This window comes from Orcinus orca, chromosome 10, assembly GCF_937001465.1.
Source record: "Orcinus orca chromosome 10, mOrcOrc1.1, whole genome shotgun sequence".
Classification (NCBI taxonomy): domain Eukaryota; kingdom Metazoa; phylum Chordata; class Mammalia; order Artiodactyla; family Delphinidae; genus Orcinus; species Orcinus orca.
In genome coordinates, this window is record NC_064568.1 from 74379369 (window position 1) to 74395438 (window position 16070).

The 16070-nt window shown below is 39.1% G+C and overlaps 1 protein-coding gene and 1 long non-coding RNA gene across 4 annotated transcripts in view; one reads left to right on the top strand and one right to left on the bottom strand.

Annotated features, from left to right (window-relative positions):
- Positions 1-16070, top strand: part of POLH (DNA polymerase eta) — a 29336-nt gene that overhangs the window by 447 nt on the left and 12819 nt on the right. Inside the window, exons 2-4 of one of the 3 annotated variants that reach the window (XM_033423933.2) lie at positions 3165-3305; positions 3570-3704; positions 5137-5264. In XM_033423933.2, coding sequence (XP_033279824.1) covers positions 3169-3305; positions 3570-3704; positions 5137-5264 — 400 coding nt within the window. In that variant the 5' untranslated portion in view covers positions 3165-3168. Of the gene's footprint in view, positions 1-3164; positions 3306-3569; positions 3705-5136; positions 5355-16070 lie in introns of those variants that run through there. The other 2 variants (XM_004267548.4, XM_033423935.1) reach the window with 2 other exon arrangements.
- Positions 13580-15921, bottom strand: LOC125965702 (uncharacterized). The gene is made up of 2 exons (XR_007479938.1): positions 15795-15921; positions 13580-14782 (listed from the first exon to the last, which is right to left on the bottom strand). It is a non-coding gene; the product is annotated as an uncharacterized LOC125965702 (long non-coding RNA).

A 16070-nucleotide genomic window follows, 5' to 3' on the forward strand; every position in this document is an offset into this window, starting at 1 on the left:
TATTGCCTCTTAAGAGGATTTTTCTTGTGGAAAGAAAATGGTAGCTCTTAAACCTCCCTCTTCACCTGTACGTATTTTCCTTGGGTGTGTTATCACCTGATTGGCACCAAACTTGTTTTTAAAGATTGGGGTAAATCGAGATCGTTAATGATGAATAATTGCAAATACCGAAGGTTTGTACAGTTTTGATCATTTGAAGTGCTACATATATCATATATATGAAATATATATGTATATCATATATGTATATAATATTTATATGACTTCAAAATAGTGTAATCCTTATTCCCAAAGGAGGGTTTTGGCAGAGAGTATGTTTCATTTTTCATCTTTAAAAAACTCTTGCTTTCTCCAGCAAAATACATAAACTGAAAACTAAAACAGTTAAAATCTGAATATCCGTTTTGGTGTTGTATATTTAGGAAATGTTTGCTCTACTTAAATCACTGCTCCCTGTTCATACTCCACTTCTAGTGTTTGCATCTAATGTACTTATCTGGGTGTGTGTGTGTGACAATGCATTTACTATTTTTAATTTGGCGTTATCTGTTCCAGGACTGTACAAAAGCCACTTCAAGGTAAAGTGATTTCTGGCATGTTATGGTTTTAACTTATAAATGTTTAAAGTATTACGTTCTGCCTGTTTTAGGTGAGTGGAATTTGTGAGGAATTAATGCCTTGAATACTCTGATTTTTTGAATTCATCATTTTCTTTTCCCTAATCTTCCAGCTTTGTAGTTGCATGACACTTTTTTCAAGGTGAATGTTAATTTTTGATACTTTTTTAAAAAAAGAATACAGTTGGGCTTCCCTGGTGGCTCAGTGGTTGAGAGTCCGCCTGCTGAGGCAGGGGACACGGGTTCGTGCCCCGGTCCCGGAAGATCCCACATGCCGCGGAGCGGCTGGGCCCGTGAGCCATGGCCGCTGAGCCTGCTTGTCTGGAGCCTGTGCTCCGCAACGGGAGAGGCCAGAGCGGTGAGAGGCCCGCGTACCGCAAAAAAAAAAAAAAAAAAAGAATACAGTTGAGTACTTACTCAACTGTATAACCTGTGTTCTCTCATATTTAAATCATGAATTACTGTGTTTCCACAAATATCTTATTTACTTTAAGTCAGTGGTTTTCAATCTCTGCTTTTAAAAATCATGAGAGAGGGCTTCCCTGGTGGCATAGTGGTTGAGAGTCCGCCTGCCCATGCAGGGAACACAAGTTCGTGCCCCGGTCCGGGAAGATCCCATATGCCGCGGAGCGGCTGGGCCCGTGAGCCATGGCCACTGAGCCTGCGCATCCGGATCCTGTGCTGGGCAATGGGAGAGGCCACAACAGTGAGAGGCCCGCGTACCACGCACACACACACACACACACAAGAATTCTTTCTTTAATAATAAACCAAAGATTATTGTCTTCCGTTTTCTCTTTTTCTTTAAATGAAGCCATTCTGCACCCAACTTCTAATCCCTGATGCCTTCTTTCAAAATTAAATAAATAAATAAAAATAAAAATCATGAGAGAGAGCTTATTAGAGAGAGCTTTTAGAAATCATGATGGCCAGGTCACACCCATACCAATTAAGTTACATGTCTGGTGGTAGAAGCCAGAAATCAATAGTATTAAATGTTCCTAGGTGATTCTAATCTGTGGCAAAGTTTGCAGAGCCACTGCTTTAGTTTACTGAATCCTTTTAGATTTCTAACAATGTTAAATGAAAACGTTAGTCTGTATTCATTGTGTATAAGGTTTGTTCTTTCAGTCTAGCATCCATACCTTTATATATGTCTGTCTACAAATAGTATGTAGTATTGTTTTCTTTTTGTCTTCAAAAATTTACATGAATGGGTAGAAAATCACCTTTAGAACATCACAAATTGTGACAGGCCAGATCCACTGATGGGTGCTTAGTGGTTGAAAGTTTGAGGAGAAACAGGGTATTTGCATAGTCTCAAAGTATCTCTCCTAAGAAAGGAAAAAATAGTAACTTTACAGTGAGAAACGTAGCAAACACTATCTCAACTAAATGATATGCTTAACATCACCAGTATTAACACACAGTGACATCATGTACCTCCCAACATGATACACTGAGAAAAGCAGAACCCTTCCATAATATTCTTGCTAAAAATGCATAACCTCAGTCTAATCAAGAGAAAACATCAGACAAACCTAAACTGAGAGACATTCTCAAAGCAACTGAGTAGTTCCCTTCAAAAGTGTCAAGGTCATGAAAAACATGAAATGTCACAGATTGGAGAAGACTAAGGAGACGTGAAGACTAAGACTGGATCCTAAGCTGGATCCTGGAACCAAAAATGAACATTAGTGGAATAACTGGTAAAATTCAAGTAAAGTTTGTAGTGTGAATATTATACTAATGTTCATTCTTTAGTTTTGATAATTGTGCTGTATAAAATGTTAGCTTTAGGGGAAACTGGGTATAGGAGAACCCTACTATATTTGCAACTTTTCTGTAAGTGTAAAAGTATTTCAAAATAAAAAGTTTTAAAAATTCACATGAATGCTTTGATGTTATATATCATTTTCTGCTTCTCTTTTCCCTGAACTTATATTTGAGATTTGTCTGTCAACTAGATTAACTGTTGACTTTATCCCTCCATTGACGTGCATTGTGGTTTTTTTTTTTTTTTGCGGTACGTGGGCCTCTCACTGTTGTGGCCTCTCCCGTTGCGGAGCACAGGCTCCGGACGCGCAGGCTCAGCGGCCATGGCTCACGGGCCTAGCCGCTCCACGGCATGTGGGATCTTCCCGGACCGGGGCACGAACCTGTGTCCCCTGCATCGGCAGGCGGACTCTCAACCACTGCGCCACCAGGGAAGCCTGCATTGTGGTTTTAATTTGCATTTCCCTATGACTAATGATGTTGAGCCATTTTCATGTGACTGTTGACTATTTGTATATCTTCTTTTGTGAAGTGTTCAATTCTTTGGGGGGATGGGTATTCTTTAAAGCTTTCAATATTTATTACCTTTCTAAAGTTGTATCAGTTTATTATTTTCCTGCCAGCAGTATATGAAAATGCCTGTTTCATTATTGTTAGTTTCCATGTTCCCATGCTTATGGTAATTCAACAATGGAAGAATGGAAGTATAATTTTCTTTGGCACTTTTTATTCAATATCCTTTCTAACTGTCCATAAAATATTGTCTTACAGAAAAATGGCTAATGGACAAGACCGGGTAATTACTCTAGTGGACATGGACTGTTTTTTTGTTCAAGTGGAACAGCGGCAAAATCCTCATTTGAGGAATAAACCTTGTGCAGTTGCACAGTACAAATCATGGAAGGGTGGTGGGTATGTATCATAGTTATTGTTGTAACTCTCAACTACTGTTTTAATCTATAAGAATACATGGCAAAAAAAAAAAAGAATACGTGGCACTATGCTAGGTCCTGTTTTGGGGGATTCTGAACTGCTATGTTTGAGAATGAATAGTAGCATCAGTGACCAAAAAGTTTATACTATTATGTTTATAACCTATTCATCATGTTAAATTTTAATTATTTTTGCTTGTGATCATGTAATATTTTTCTGTTCCCCTTTTTTTCCTAACCTTAGAATCATTTCAGTAAGTTATGAAGCTCGTGCATTTGGGGTCACTAGATACATGTGGGCAGAAGATGCTAAGAAGTTATGTCCAGATCTTCTACTGGCACAAGTTCGTGAGTCCCATGGAAAAGCTAACCTCACCAAGTAAGAAGAAAAGCTTGTTTAAGGGGAATGGAAGAGTTGGAAGCATTTCATGAGGCTAGGAACTCATGTTTCTAATTCGTTTTATGTAAATAACATCTGAAAAAGTTCCCTTTAGTCAGCTAAATTTTCAGTGTGGAATGAAAACAGATTTTAATATTGCGTTTTAGGAACAGTTCGGAATCATTATTACCTATAATAATTGCCACCCTTAATACCCTTTCAGTTCCTTAATTATTTAACAATTGGTTGTTATAATTAAAACTTAATTCCACTTCCCATGTTCTCAGGCCAAAAGTCTGAAGTGTTTGAAGTAATTAAATTGACTGTGAAACTAATAAGAGTTTTTCCAGAGAAGGCTGAGTCAAACTCACATTCTAGTGCAATATCTAGAATTATTTGCCAGAATTGAACAGTCCCAAAGAAGCTTAATTTTTCTGTTTTTGAACTGAGCTATCTCTGCCCAGATTTTAGAAAGTTAGCCTTGGAATGGGAGGCATTAGTATAGGCATAGCCAAGTTAGAGGTAGATACAAGCCCCAGTCATTATAATAATCCTAATAGCTAGTGTATAGTGAACATATGTCATATGCCAGGCACTGTGTTAAATACTTCATTGGCAGTGTCTCTTAAATCTCACATTGTTATAAGGAAGGTTCTAGTATTATCCCCCCCACCCCCCCCACACACAAATGAGGGACCAATTTAGAGAGGTTAAATAATTTAAGTTCGCACAGTTAGGAAGTAGAAGACTGAGGATTCATTTTCAGATCTCCACGTTCTCACAGTACACTATACTGTGTGGGGTGGTGTGTGTAGGGATCATGCTTTGACTTGGGACTTGAGATACCCCTGAATTCACCTATCAATTAGAAGTCTAAAGGTGGAGTGTCATAGTCAACCTCACATTGGGATTATTGCCAGAAAAGAAGACAGATTTGACTGAAGATTAATACTGTAACCCTAAAGTAGAATTAATTCAGCTAATGGACATATGCGACGTTGCATTGAATAGAATTTTATGCTGGGAAAGACAGTGTAACTTCCCAGAAATATAGTTGACTTCAGAGTGTGATTTTGAAAAGCCACATGCCACCAACTTAAAACTGGATCATTTATTTTACTCTTAAAATCTTCATCAAATAATGAACAAAGGCAGTTTTAGAAAATTTAGGAATAAGTTTGTAGACCAGAGAGTTATTAATAAAGACCTGGTAATTTAAAATTATTATTTTAATAATTAACCTGAGATGCCAGGTTATAAAAATAAAAATATGATTTGCAAAAACATATATATACTTAGTTTATCAAATATTCTTAAAAATACCTTGGAGTGATTATACTTAAGAGTCTGTGAAAGAACACCAACTACTGCAATAGAGCATCCTTTCCTTGCTCTGTATGTGTGTGAGTATATTGTGCTCTCATGCTCTTAGGTACCGGGAAGCCAGTGTGGAAGTGATGGAGGTAATGTCTCGTTTTGCTGTGATTGAACGTGCCAGCATTGATGAGGCTTATGTAGACCTGACCAGTGCTGTACAAGAGAGACTGCAAAAGCTCCAAGGTCAGCCTCTCTCAGCAGACTTATTGCCAACCACCTACATTGAAGGGTTGCCCCAAAGCCCTACAACAGCAGAAGGGACTGTTCGGAAAGGTACTTGCATAGCATCATATTGCTTCTGCTTCCTGCCTTTGGAACCTGCTTTGCTTGGTCACACTGCTCCTTCTTGGATTGATTGAAAGGAAACTTAAACTACAACATGAATGAATCACAAGGACTCACATGGAAGGATATACAAATTCTTTTATCTTTCCAGGTATATAGATGTTGAGAAGCTGTAAAATCTGTATTAACATCAAGTTTCTCTTGAGACATAACTAGGGCAGGTTAAAGTTATCAGTAGACGGCTGACTGCGCACTTCCATTATTTGTAGGTTAATTTATATTATTGTAACTTGGTTCATAAGAAGAGTGAGCTTTTTTTTTTTTTTGCATTACGCGGGCCTCTCACTGTTGTGGCCTCTCCCATTGCGGAGCAGAGGCTCCGGACGCGCAGGCTTAGCAGCCACGGCTCACGGGCCCAGCTGCTCCGCGGCCTGTGGGATCTTCCTGGACCGGGGCACGAACCTGTGTCCCCTGCATCGGCAGGTGGACTCTCAACCACTGCGCCACCAGGGAAGCCCGAAGAGTGAGCTTTTTTAAGGGGACCTAAACAACAGGGAGTTGAATTACTCAAAATTTCTAATCAGTTATCAGGATAATGTCATCGATGGGCTGTTCAAGGCCTCTCTCATTTTACTTTACTTATTTTACTTCTTTTCCCCTTCATAGTGATTCCCCCTTCTCCCTTCCAACCCCACAAACCCTCTGGCACTCACTGATGTATATCTTCTTAAATATGTATATGTCTTTATAAATTGTACAGTGTTGCTTTGTACATGTGCTTTTAATTATTTTTATTTGTCTGCTGTTATCATTTTTCATTTATTTTTTATTTATTTATTGAAATATAGTTGATTTACTATTATATTACTTTCAGGGGTACAACATAGTGATTCATTATTTTTATAGATTATACTCCATTTAAAGTTACTATAAAATAATTGCTGCATAATGTATCCTTATTGCTTATTTATTTTATGCACAGTATTTTGTATCTCTAAAACCCCTACCCCTATCTTGCCCCTTCCCCTCCCCTCTCCTCACTGGTAACCACTAGTTTGTTCTCTCTATCTGTGAGTCTGTTCCGGTTTTGTTGTATTAATTCATTTATTTTTTAGATTCCACATATAAGTGATAACACAGTATTTGTCTTTCTCTGACTTATATAACGTGTGCTTTTAAAACTTGTGCTTTTTAAGCACATGAAAAAGTACTCAACATCACTAATTATTAGAGAAATGCAAATCAAAACTACAATGAGGTATCACCTCACACTGGTCAGAATGGCCATCATCAAAAAATCTACAAACAGGGCTTCCCTGGTGGCTCAGTGGTTTGGAGTCCGCCTGCCGATGCAGGGGACACGGGTTCGTGCCCCAGTCCGGGAGGATCCCACACGCCGCGGAGTGGCTAGGCCCGTGAGCCATGGCCACTGAGGCTGTGTGTCCGGAGGCTGTGCTCCACAACGGGAGAGACAACAGCGGTGAGAGGCCCACCTACCGCAAAAAAAAGAAATCTACAAACAACAAATGCTGGAGAGGGTGTGGAGAAAAGGGAACCCTCCTACACTGTTGGTGGGAATGTAAATTGGTACAACCACTATGGAGAACAGTATGGAGGTTTCTTAAAAAACTAAAAATAGAACTACGATATCGGGGCTTCCCTGGTGGTGCAGTGGTTGAGAATCCGCCTGCCAATGCAAGGGACACGGGTTTGATCCCTAGTCGGGGAAGATCCCACATACCCTGGAGCAACTAATCCTGTGTGCCACAACTACTGAGCCTGTGCTCTGGAGCCCACGAGCCACAATTACTGATCCTGCGCGCTGCAACTACTGAAGCCCGTGCACCTAGAGCCCATGCTCCACAACAAGAGAAGCCACCACAGTAAGAAGCTGTGCACCACAACGAAGAGTAGTCCCCGCTCGCTGCAACTAGAGAAAGCCCATGTGCAGCAATGAAGACCCAACACAGCCAAAAATAAATAAAATAAATAAAGTTAAAAAAAAAAAGTTGTTGGGCTTCCCTGGTGGCACAGTGGTTGAGAATCTGCCTGCTAATGCAGGGGACATGGGTTCGAGCCCTGGTCTGGAAGGATCCCACATGCCGCGGAGCAACTAAGCCCGTGCACTACAGCTACTGAGCCTGCGCGTCTGGAGCCTGTGAGCCACAACAAGAGAGGCCGCGACAGTAAGAGGCCCGCACACCGTGATGAAGAGTGGCCCCCGCTTGCCACAACTAGAGAAGGCCCTCGCACAGAAACGAAGACCCAACACAGCAAAAATAAATTAATTAATTAATAAACTCCTACCCCCAACATCTTTAAAAAAAAAAAAAGTTGTTAAAAAAAAAAAGAACTACCATATGACCCAGTAATCTCACTCCTGGGCATATACCCAGAGAAAACCATAATTCAAAAATATACATGCACCCTAGCGTTCATTGCAGCACTATTTACAATAGCCAGGACATGGAAGCAACCTAAATGTCCATCGACAGAGGAATGGGTAAAGAAGATGTGTTACATATATACAATGGAATATAACTCAGCCATAAAGAAGAACAAAAATAATGCCGTTTGTAGCAACATGGATGGACCTAGAGATTGTCATACTGTGTGAAGTAAGACACAGAAAGACAAACATATGATATCGCTTATATGTGGAATCTGAAAAAAAAAAGGTACAAATGAACTTATGTACAAAACAGAAGTAGCGTCACGAATGTAGAAAACAAACTTATGGTTACCAGGGGATAAGGTGGTGGGGGAGGGATAAATTGGGAGATTGGGACTGACATATACACACTACTATATATGAAATAGATAACTAATAAGAACCTGCTGTATAGCACAGGGAACTCTACTCAATACTCTGTAATGACATGGGAAAAGAATCTAAAAGAGTGGTTGTATGTATATGTGTGACTGATTCACTTTGCTGTACACCTGAAACTAATACAACATTGTAAATTAACTATACTCCAATAAAAATTTAAAAAAAAAAGATGCAGTTGAGTATAAACTGCATTAATTTGCTGTGAAACAATGTTTAAAAAAATCTGTGCTTTTAATTACATGATAGTACTGTTATTATAGGTCTCATTCTTAATTTTCTTTCATTGCTGATTTTATACATCTATTCATGTAGCTGTATTTATATGTAATTGATTTCTTTTAATTGCAGCATAATCCGTGGTATGGATCTACCATGTTTACAGACCCTTTTCCTACTGATGTGCTCATTGGTTGCTTCTCACGTCCTTCTGTTTATATGATGAATGTCCTCATTAATCCTCTTGGACATATGCAAGGGTTTCTCTGGGAAGTATTTTCAGGAGTGGACTGCTAGATTATAGGGTATACACATATACTTAGTTTCACTAAATACTGCCAAATTGCTCCCCAGAATAACTGTAACAATTTGCCCTACCTCTGACAGTAAACAAGAATTCCTGTTTCCTCCATATCCTCACCAGCAATTGGTATTATCTAATATTTTAAAGTACCTGCCAATGTGATGGCTATAAAGGGGTATTTTATATTTTGGGGTTTGTTTTAATTTATACTTCTCTTTACTAATTGAGGTTGAGCTTCTCTTCATATACTTGTTAGCCTATTGAGTTTCTACTTTTGTGAATTGTTTATTTATAATCTTCATTCAATTTTCCATTGGATTTCTGCCGTTGTTGTTTTTTGTTTGTTTTTGGAAGAGCTCTTTCTGTATCCTAGTTGTTGGTCCCTTGTCTATCTTTGACTCTTCAAATATCTTTTCCCAAGTCTGTCATCCATTAATTTTTTTTTTTTTTTTTTTTTTTTTTTTGCGGTACGCGGGCCTTTCACTGTTGTGGCCTCTCCCGTTGCGGAGCAACAGGCTCCGGACGCGCAGGCTCAGTGTCCATGGCTCACGGGCCTAGTCACTCCGCGGCATGTGGGATCTTCCTGGACCGGGGCACGAACCTGTGCCCCCTGCATCGGCAGGTGGACTCTCAACCACTGCGCCACCAGGGAAGCTCTAGTGACTTTTTAAATTAAAATTTTTGATTTATATTTTCTGCTTCTTCTGAAATCTAGAATCCAGTATGTTTTCCTTTTTCTTTCTCCTCTAAACTTTTAACTGATGTAATATACATAAAGTATATAAATTGTACGTATACACCTTGAGTGATTTCACAAAGTAAACCCACTTCTGTAAGCAGCACCCAGATCAAAAAATGTCAGAATTCTAGAAGCCACCCTTGCCTACCCTCCCAGTCATTATCTATTCCTCTCCCCCCTCTCCTATATAACCACTGTCCTGATTTCTATTTAGCTTATTTTTGAACTTTATAAAATTGAAATTATGCAGTGTATACTTGAGTCTGGCTTCATTCACTCAACATTGTCTTTGTGAGATTCATCCATTCTGTTGTATATAGTTGAGTTTCTGTAGTATTCCATTGTATGAATATACTACAATTTACCCATTCTACTCTTCATGGATATTTGGGTTTCTTCCAGTTTGGGACCACTAAGAATAGTGCTGCTATGAACATTTTTGTAAATATCTTTTAGTGTGTGCATTTCTGTTGAGCATATGACTAGAAGTGCTCAGTTATGTGGTTTGTCTGTATTCAGCGTTAGTTTGCCTGTACTCAGCGTTAGTAGATACTACCGAAAGGTTTCCAAAAAGGGTATACTGATTTATAATTCCACTAGCGGTATATGAGAGTTCTAGTTGTTCCACATCTTTTTCAACACTTGCTTTTTTCTCTTTCGCTTTTTAGCCATTTTGATGAGTGTATAGTGATATCATATTATGGTTTTAGTCTGCATGTTCCTGGTGTTAATGAAATTGAGCACCTTTTTGTAAGTTGATGACCATTCTTCTTTCATGAAGTGCCTGTTTAAGTATTTGCCCATTTTTTTGGTTTAATTGTCTTATTCATCTATAGGACTTCTTTATGTATTCTGGATATGAGTCATTATCAAATATATGTATTGCAGCATCTTCTGGTTTGTGGCTTGTTTTTCACTCTTTTTTTTTTTTTAATTTTTTGGCCACGCCGTGCGGCATGTGGGGTTCCAGTTCCCCAACCAGGGATTGAACCTGTGCCCCCTGCAGTGGAAGCGTGGAGCCCTAAGCATTGGGCAGCCAGGGAATTCCCTTGTTTTTTACTCTCTTAATGGTGGATTTTGATGAATAGAGGCTCTTAATTTTAATTTGGTCCAGTTTGTCTTTTTTTTTCTTTATGGATAGTATTTTTTAAGGTCTTCTTTACCTATTCAAGATCATGAAGAAACTCTCCTATATTATTTTAGAAGCTTTATTGTTTTGCCTTTTACATTTAGATTTACTATCCATTATGTGTGTGTCTGCAGGATGTGAGGTAGGGATCAAGATTCCTTTTTTTATTACATGAGTATCCAATTATAATATCCTTATTAAAGCTTTACTTTTTTCTATAAAGGTCTTGTGCATTCATTATGTTAGTTCCTAGATGCTTTAATTTTTTTTAATTGCCATTACGATTTTGTGTTTTTTTCTATTATATTCTCCACTTGGTTATTGATGTGTAGGAGAATGATAAGTGATTTTTTTTTGGTAAGCTTATCTTTGTTTACTTTATCTGCCTGATAAAAACTTGAGATATAATCTGCATGAAAGTGCTTTAATAAAATGTACTTGATGGTTAAAAATATTTTCTTAGGGATTTCCCTGGCAGTTCAGTGGTTAAGACTACTGCAGGGGTCACGGGTTCAATCTCTGGTGGGGGAAGTTCTGCATGCTGTGTGGTGTGGCCAAAAAAAAAATTTTTCTTAGACTAGAATTAAATTAGGGCAATTAAAACTTGCTTTTAATCCGGGTCTTATTATTTTTTTTAATCAAAATATTACGAAAGTGGAATTCAGCTGGAGTCCACAGAGCAAAGATTCTGCATCTAGAAGCTTTTTAACACCTTTTCATACACATTTTCTAGTACTTATGATAATGGCTATATTCAAAACAATGTATCTATTCTCCCCTTCACTTGTAACATGTACTTTAGCTTTATTTTGTAACATTATTCTTATTTATTTATTTTTAAAATTAATTTATTTTTTATTTATTTACTTTTGGCTACACTGGGTCTTCATTGCTGTGCATGGGGTTTGTCTAGCTGGGGTGAGCAGGGGCTACTCTTCATTGCAGTGCGCAGGCTTCTCGTTACAGAGCACAGGCTCTAGGCACATGGGCTGTAGAGCACAGGCTCAGTAGTTGTGGCACATGGGCTTAGTTGCTCCGCGGCATGTGGAATCTTCCCAGGCCAGGGATCGAACCCGTGTCCCCTTCACTGGCAGGCAGATTCTTGACCATTATGCCACCAGGGAAATCCCAACATTATTCTTATTTAGAAGAGCTCTTTTAGTGAAAATCTTTGAATGTTGGACGTTAACCAAAAGGATACAAATCTATAGCAAGTTAACTTCTTGGGGGACTTGTCAGGGCATATGTTATTACTTGTAGAAACAATACAGATTTGTTCAGAAAAAGCTCCAAGAGTGTTTAGTTTATTTCTAGTTACAGTGGTGAATTTTACATGGGTTCCATGTTTTAAAGTAAGATGTAAGATATTAAAGTTTAGTTTTGCTGTCAACAGTTGTATGATGCCTTTTAATATGTTGTATTGAAGGGTAGAGGTGGAACTACCCAGGGAAACTTACGGGAAGGACCATTGAGGAATTATTTTATTCTCTGATCCTGATAGCTGAGTTTATCAAGGTGGAGGCTGCAGCTCTTTTAGTTCTTTAGGGAGAATACAATGGACAATGTAATGTGCCACTTAAAGGAGGCAAAGTTATGGTACATTTGCCTTTATTGATTTATTATTATTATTCTGGGATCAGAGTAAGGAAGGGTTTTTTGGTTTTGTTTTTTGTGTTGTGTTTTTGTTGTTGTTGTTGTTGGTTTTTGGGGGGGGTTGTTGTTTGTTTTTTTTGGCTGTGTTGGGTCTTCGTTGCTGTGCGAGGGCTTTCTCCAGTTGCGGCGAGCGGGGGCCACTCTTCATCGCGGTGCGCGGGCCTTTCACTGTCACGGCCTCTCCCATTGTGGAGCACAGGCTCCAGACGCGCAGGCTTAGTAGTTGTGGCTCACGGGCTTAGTTGCTCCGCAGCATGTGGGATCTTCCCAGACCAGGGCACGAACCCATGTCCCCTGCACTGGCAGGTGGATTCTTAACCACTGCACCACCAGGGAAGTCCTGTTATTGTTTTTTTTCTTTCTTTTTTGTCGGGGGCTTAGTTTTGTGTACTACATTTTACTGTGTAGCTAATTTTTTTAAATAAACATTTGGAATTGGTTTTATAATACTTTATTATTTCCTTCCTTCTGCTGACTTTAGGTTTTGTTTGTTCTTCTTTTTCTAATTCTCATAGGTAGTAGGTTAGATTGTTTATTTGAGATTTTTCTGGGTTTTTCTTTGGTTTTTTTTTTTTTTTGGCTGCACCACACAGTATATGGAATCTTCGTTCCCAACCAGGGATTGAATTCATGCCCCCTGCAGTGGAAGCGCAGAATCTTAACCACTGGACCGCCAGGGAAGTCCCTGAGATTTTTCTTGTTTTTTTGAGGAAGGCCTGTATCTCTATGGACTTCCCTCTTAGGACTGCTTTTGCTGCATCCCATAGATTTTGTGGTTGTGTTTGGTTTTATAGTACTTTAAATTATTTGCTGTTTAAGTGTTTTTTTGAAGGCTATATGCCCTTTTGAAAATCTGTTGAAAGCTGTGGACCCTTGCTTGCCTCAGAAAAATACATATCTACATGTAAAACAGTTTTGCATGTAGTTTTCAGGAGATTCACAGACCCAGTGAAACCTACACACCTCAGAATAAGAACTATTATTACACGTTACATTGGTTTTGGAGGGCAACTCATTGTTGAAGAGCTCTCTGGTGAAGATGATGGTACATACCTTTGTTGGAGGTCAAATGTTACTTCAAATGGACATGCGCCTCTTCTATACCTATCTTTCTTACATTTTTATATAAAATGCCAGTGTTTTAAAGAAATCTTATTTCTGTATGAGGAAATAAAAGGTATTCATATATGAAGGAAAAAGTTGCTTTATTGTGTCTAGTTTAAATATTAAGCTTCGAGATGCAGTGATATCTTATTATTTAGAGTGCTCAGAACAGTACAATGTCTAGGAAATGATCTATGATGATATATCATACTCCTGAGTCTTCATATGATGTGTGTAATATAAAAAAAAAAACCTCATAACAGAAATTAGCTGATCTAAGTGCATATACCCTCCCAGAAATTGTTTTTCGTGGATGTGACATATTTCAAAGCTAGGGAAAAGGGTCGAGGTATTTGTGATGTTTTTATACTGAAGTTCCCATTCAACTTTACCATGGTGCCTCTTAATGGGTCCTACTCAGCCATGCTGCATTTGCAACTTTGTTTTTTCTGTTTCTGAAATAGTTATGTGTGTGGAAAGTTTAAGTAGTAAGATTAATTAAAAATAACTCAAAAATTGTCAGAGTGAAAACTTACCCTTCGGGGCCATTTTGTAACTGGTTTGTGTTAGCTAAAGAACTCATTTGTTCTCCGTTTGCTTCCTCTTAACTCATTTATTTCTAAGCAAGTATTGAACATGTGAATGCATATAATAAGAAACAGTTGTGTAGTGGTATAAAAAAATATAAATCAACTATCAGGGATTTCCCTGGAGGTCCAGTGGTTAAGACTCCGCACTTACACTGCAGCGGGCATGAATTTGATCCCTGGTCAGGGAACTAAGATCCCCACATACCACCTGGAGCAGCCAAAAAAAAGATGATAATAATAATAAAAATAAAATTAAAAATTAAAAAAATAAATCAATCAACTGCCAAAGTTGAGAGCTGTAAGAGTTGGCTAGACTGCTTGCAGGCTTTGACAAAGTAAGCTGCCATATTGTAAGAGGGCCTTTGGAGAAGCCCCCATGGCTATGCTCTGAGAGCTGCCCTCTGCTGACAGCCAGCAAGAAAATGGGGACCTCAATCCTACAGCCACAAGATGATAAATTTATTTATTTTAATTAATTTATTTATTTTTGGCTGCATTGGGTCTTCGTTGCTGCGCACGGGCTTTCTCTAGATGTGGCAAATGGGGTCTACTCTTTGTTGCTGTGCGTGGGCTTCTCATTGCGGTGGCTTCTCTTGCTGTGGAGCACGGGCTCTGGGGCGTGGGCTCAGTAGTTGTTGTGGCTCACGGGCTCAGTAGTTGTGGCTCACGGGCTCAGTAGTTGTGGTTCACCGGCTCTAGAGCGTAGGCTCAGTAGCTGTAGCGCACAGACTTAGCTGCTCCATGGCATGTGGGATCTTCCCAGACCAGGGATCGAACCCACGTCCCCTGCCTTGGCAGGTGGATTCATAACCACTTTGCCACCAGGGAAGTCCCCAAGATGATAAATTCTGCCAACAACCAGAGGGAGCTTGGAAGGCACTAATCAGCTCATAGCACAGAGGAAGGTACACCTGTTACCAGTATAGGGACTTCTCTTTTGTAGTTATGGTCCCTAGAGTTGTGGGCCATAGCTAGAGGTTTATCAGTTTAATTCCGAAGTTTTGGCACAAATTACCAGTGCTCACTCTTAGAACAGTTCTAGTCAAATGCAGGTGACATGCCCATGTTTATAGAAAATCCTAGGGAATCTACTCCCCCCCGCAAAAAAAGAACCTAGAATAAGTGAGATTAGCAAGGTTGCAGGGGACAAAGTCAATATGCAAAAATTGATTGTATTTCTATATATTAAAATTTAAAATGGGAAGTTGACATTTAAAAAGGAATAGCATTAAAACCATAAAATTATTAGAGATATATTTAACAATATATGTGGAAAAACTAGTTCAGTGAAAACTACAAAACATCACTGACAAATTAAAGATGAAATCAATGAAGAGACCATGCTCATGGATTGAAAGATTAAATAATATTAGAGTTCAAATCTCCCCAAATTGACCTACAGATTCATTGCATTCTCTCCAAAATCCCAGCAGGATTTTATAGAAATTGATAAACGGATTCTAAAATCTGTATGGGAATGCAAAGGATGTGGAATAGGCAAACAATTTTGAAAAAGAACTAAGTTGGAAGACTTAACACTACGTGATTTTTAAGAGTTAACTATAAATTTATGGGGACTTCCCTGGTGGTCCAGTGGTTAAGATTTTGCGCTTCCACTGCTAGGGGCATGGGTTTGATCCCTGGTGGGGGAACTAAGATCCTACGTGCCGCACGGTGCAGCCAAAAACAAACAAACAAAAACCACAAACAAAGAAGTTTGAGGTGGCCTAGGCAAGAATGAAGAAAAGCTGAATAAAATACAGTGGGTTGCAATGGATATGTGAAATATTTTGAAGTGGGCTTTGGTAACTAAGTAACTATAATAAAGGGGAATAAAAGAAAAGAAGCCAAGGGACTTACCTGGTGGTGCAGTGGTTAAGAATCCTCCTGCCATCGATGAGGACATGGGTTCGAGCCCTGGTCCATGAAGATCCCACATGCCAAGGAGCAACTAAGCCTGCGTACTGCAACTACTAGAGCCCGCGCTCTGCAACAAGAGAAGCCACCGCAATGAGAAGCCCGCACACCGCAACGAAGAGTAGCACCCGCTTGCTGTAACTAGAGAAAGACCGTGGGCAGCAACGAAGACCCAAGGCAGCCAAAAATAAAAATAAATTAATTAATTAATTTAAAAAA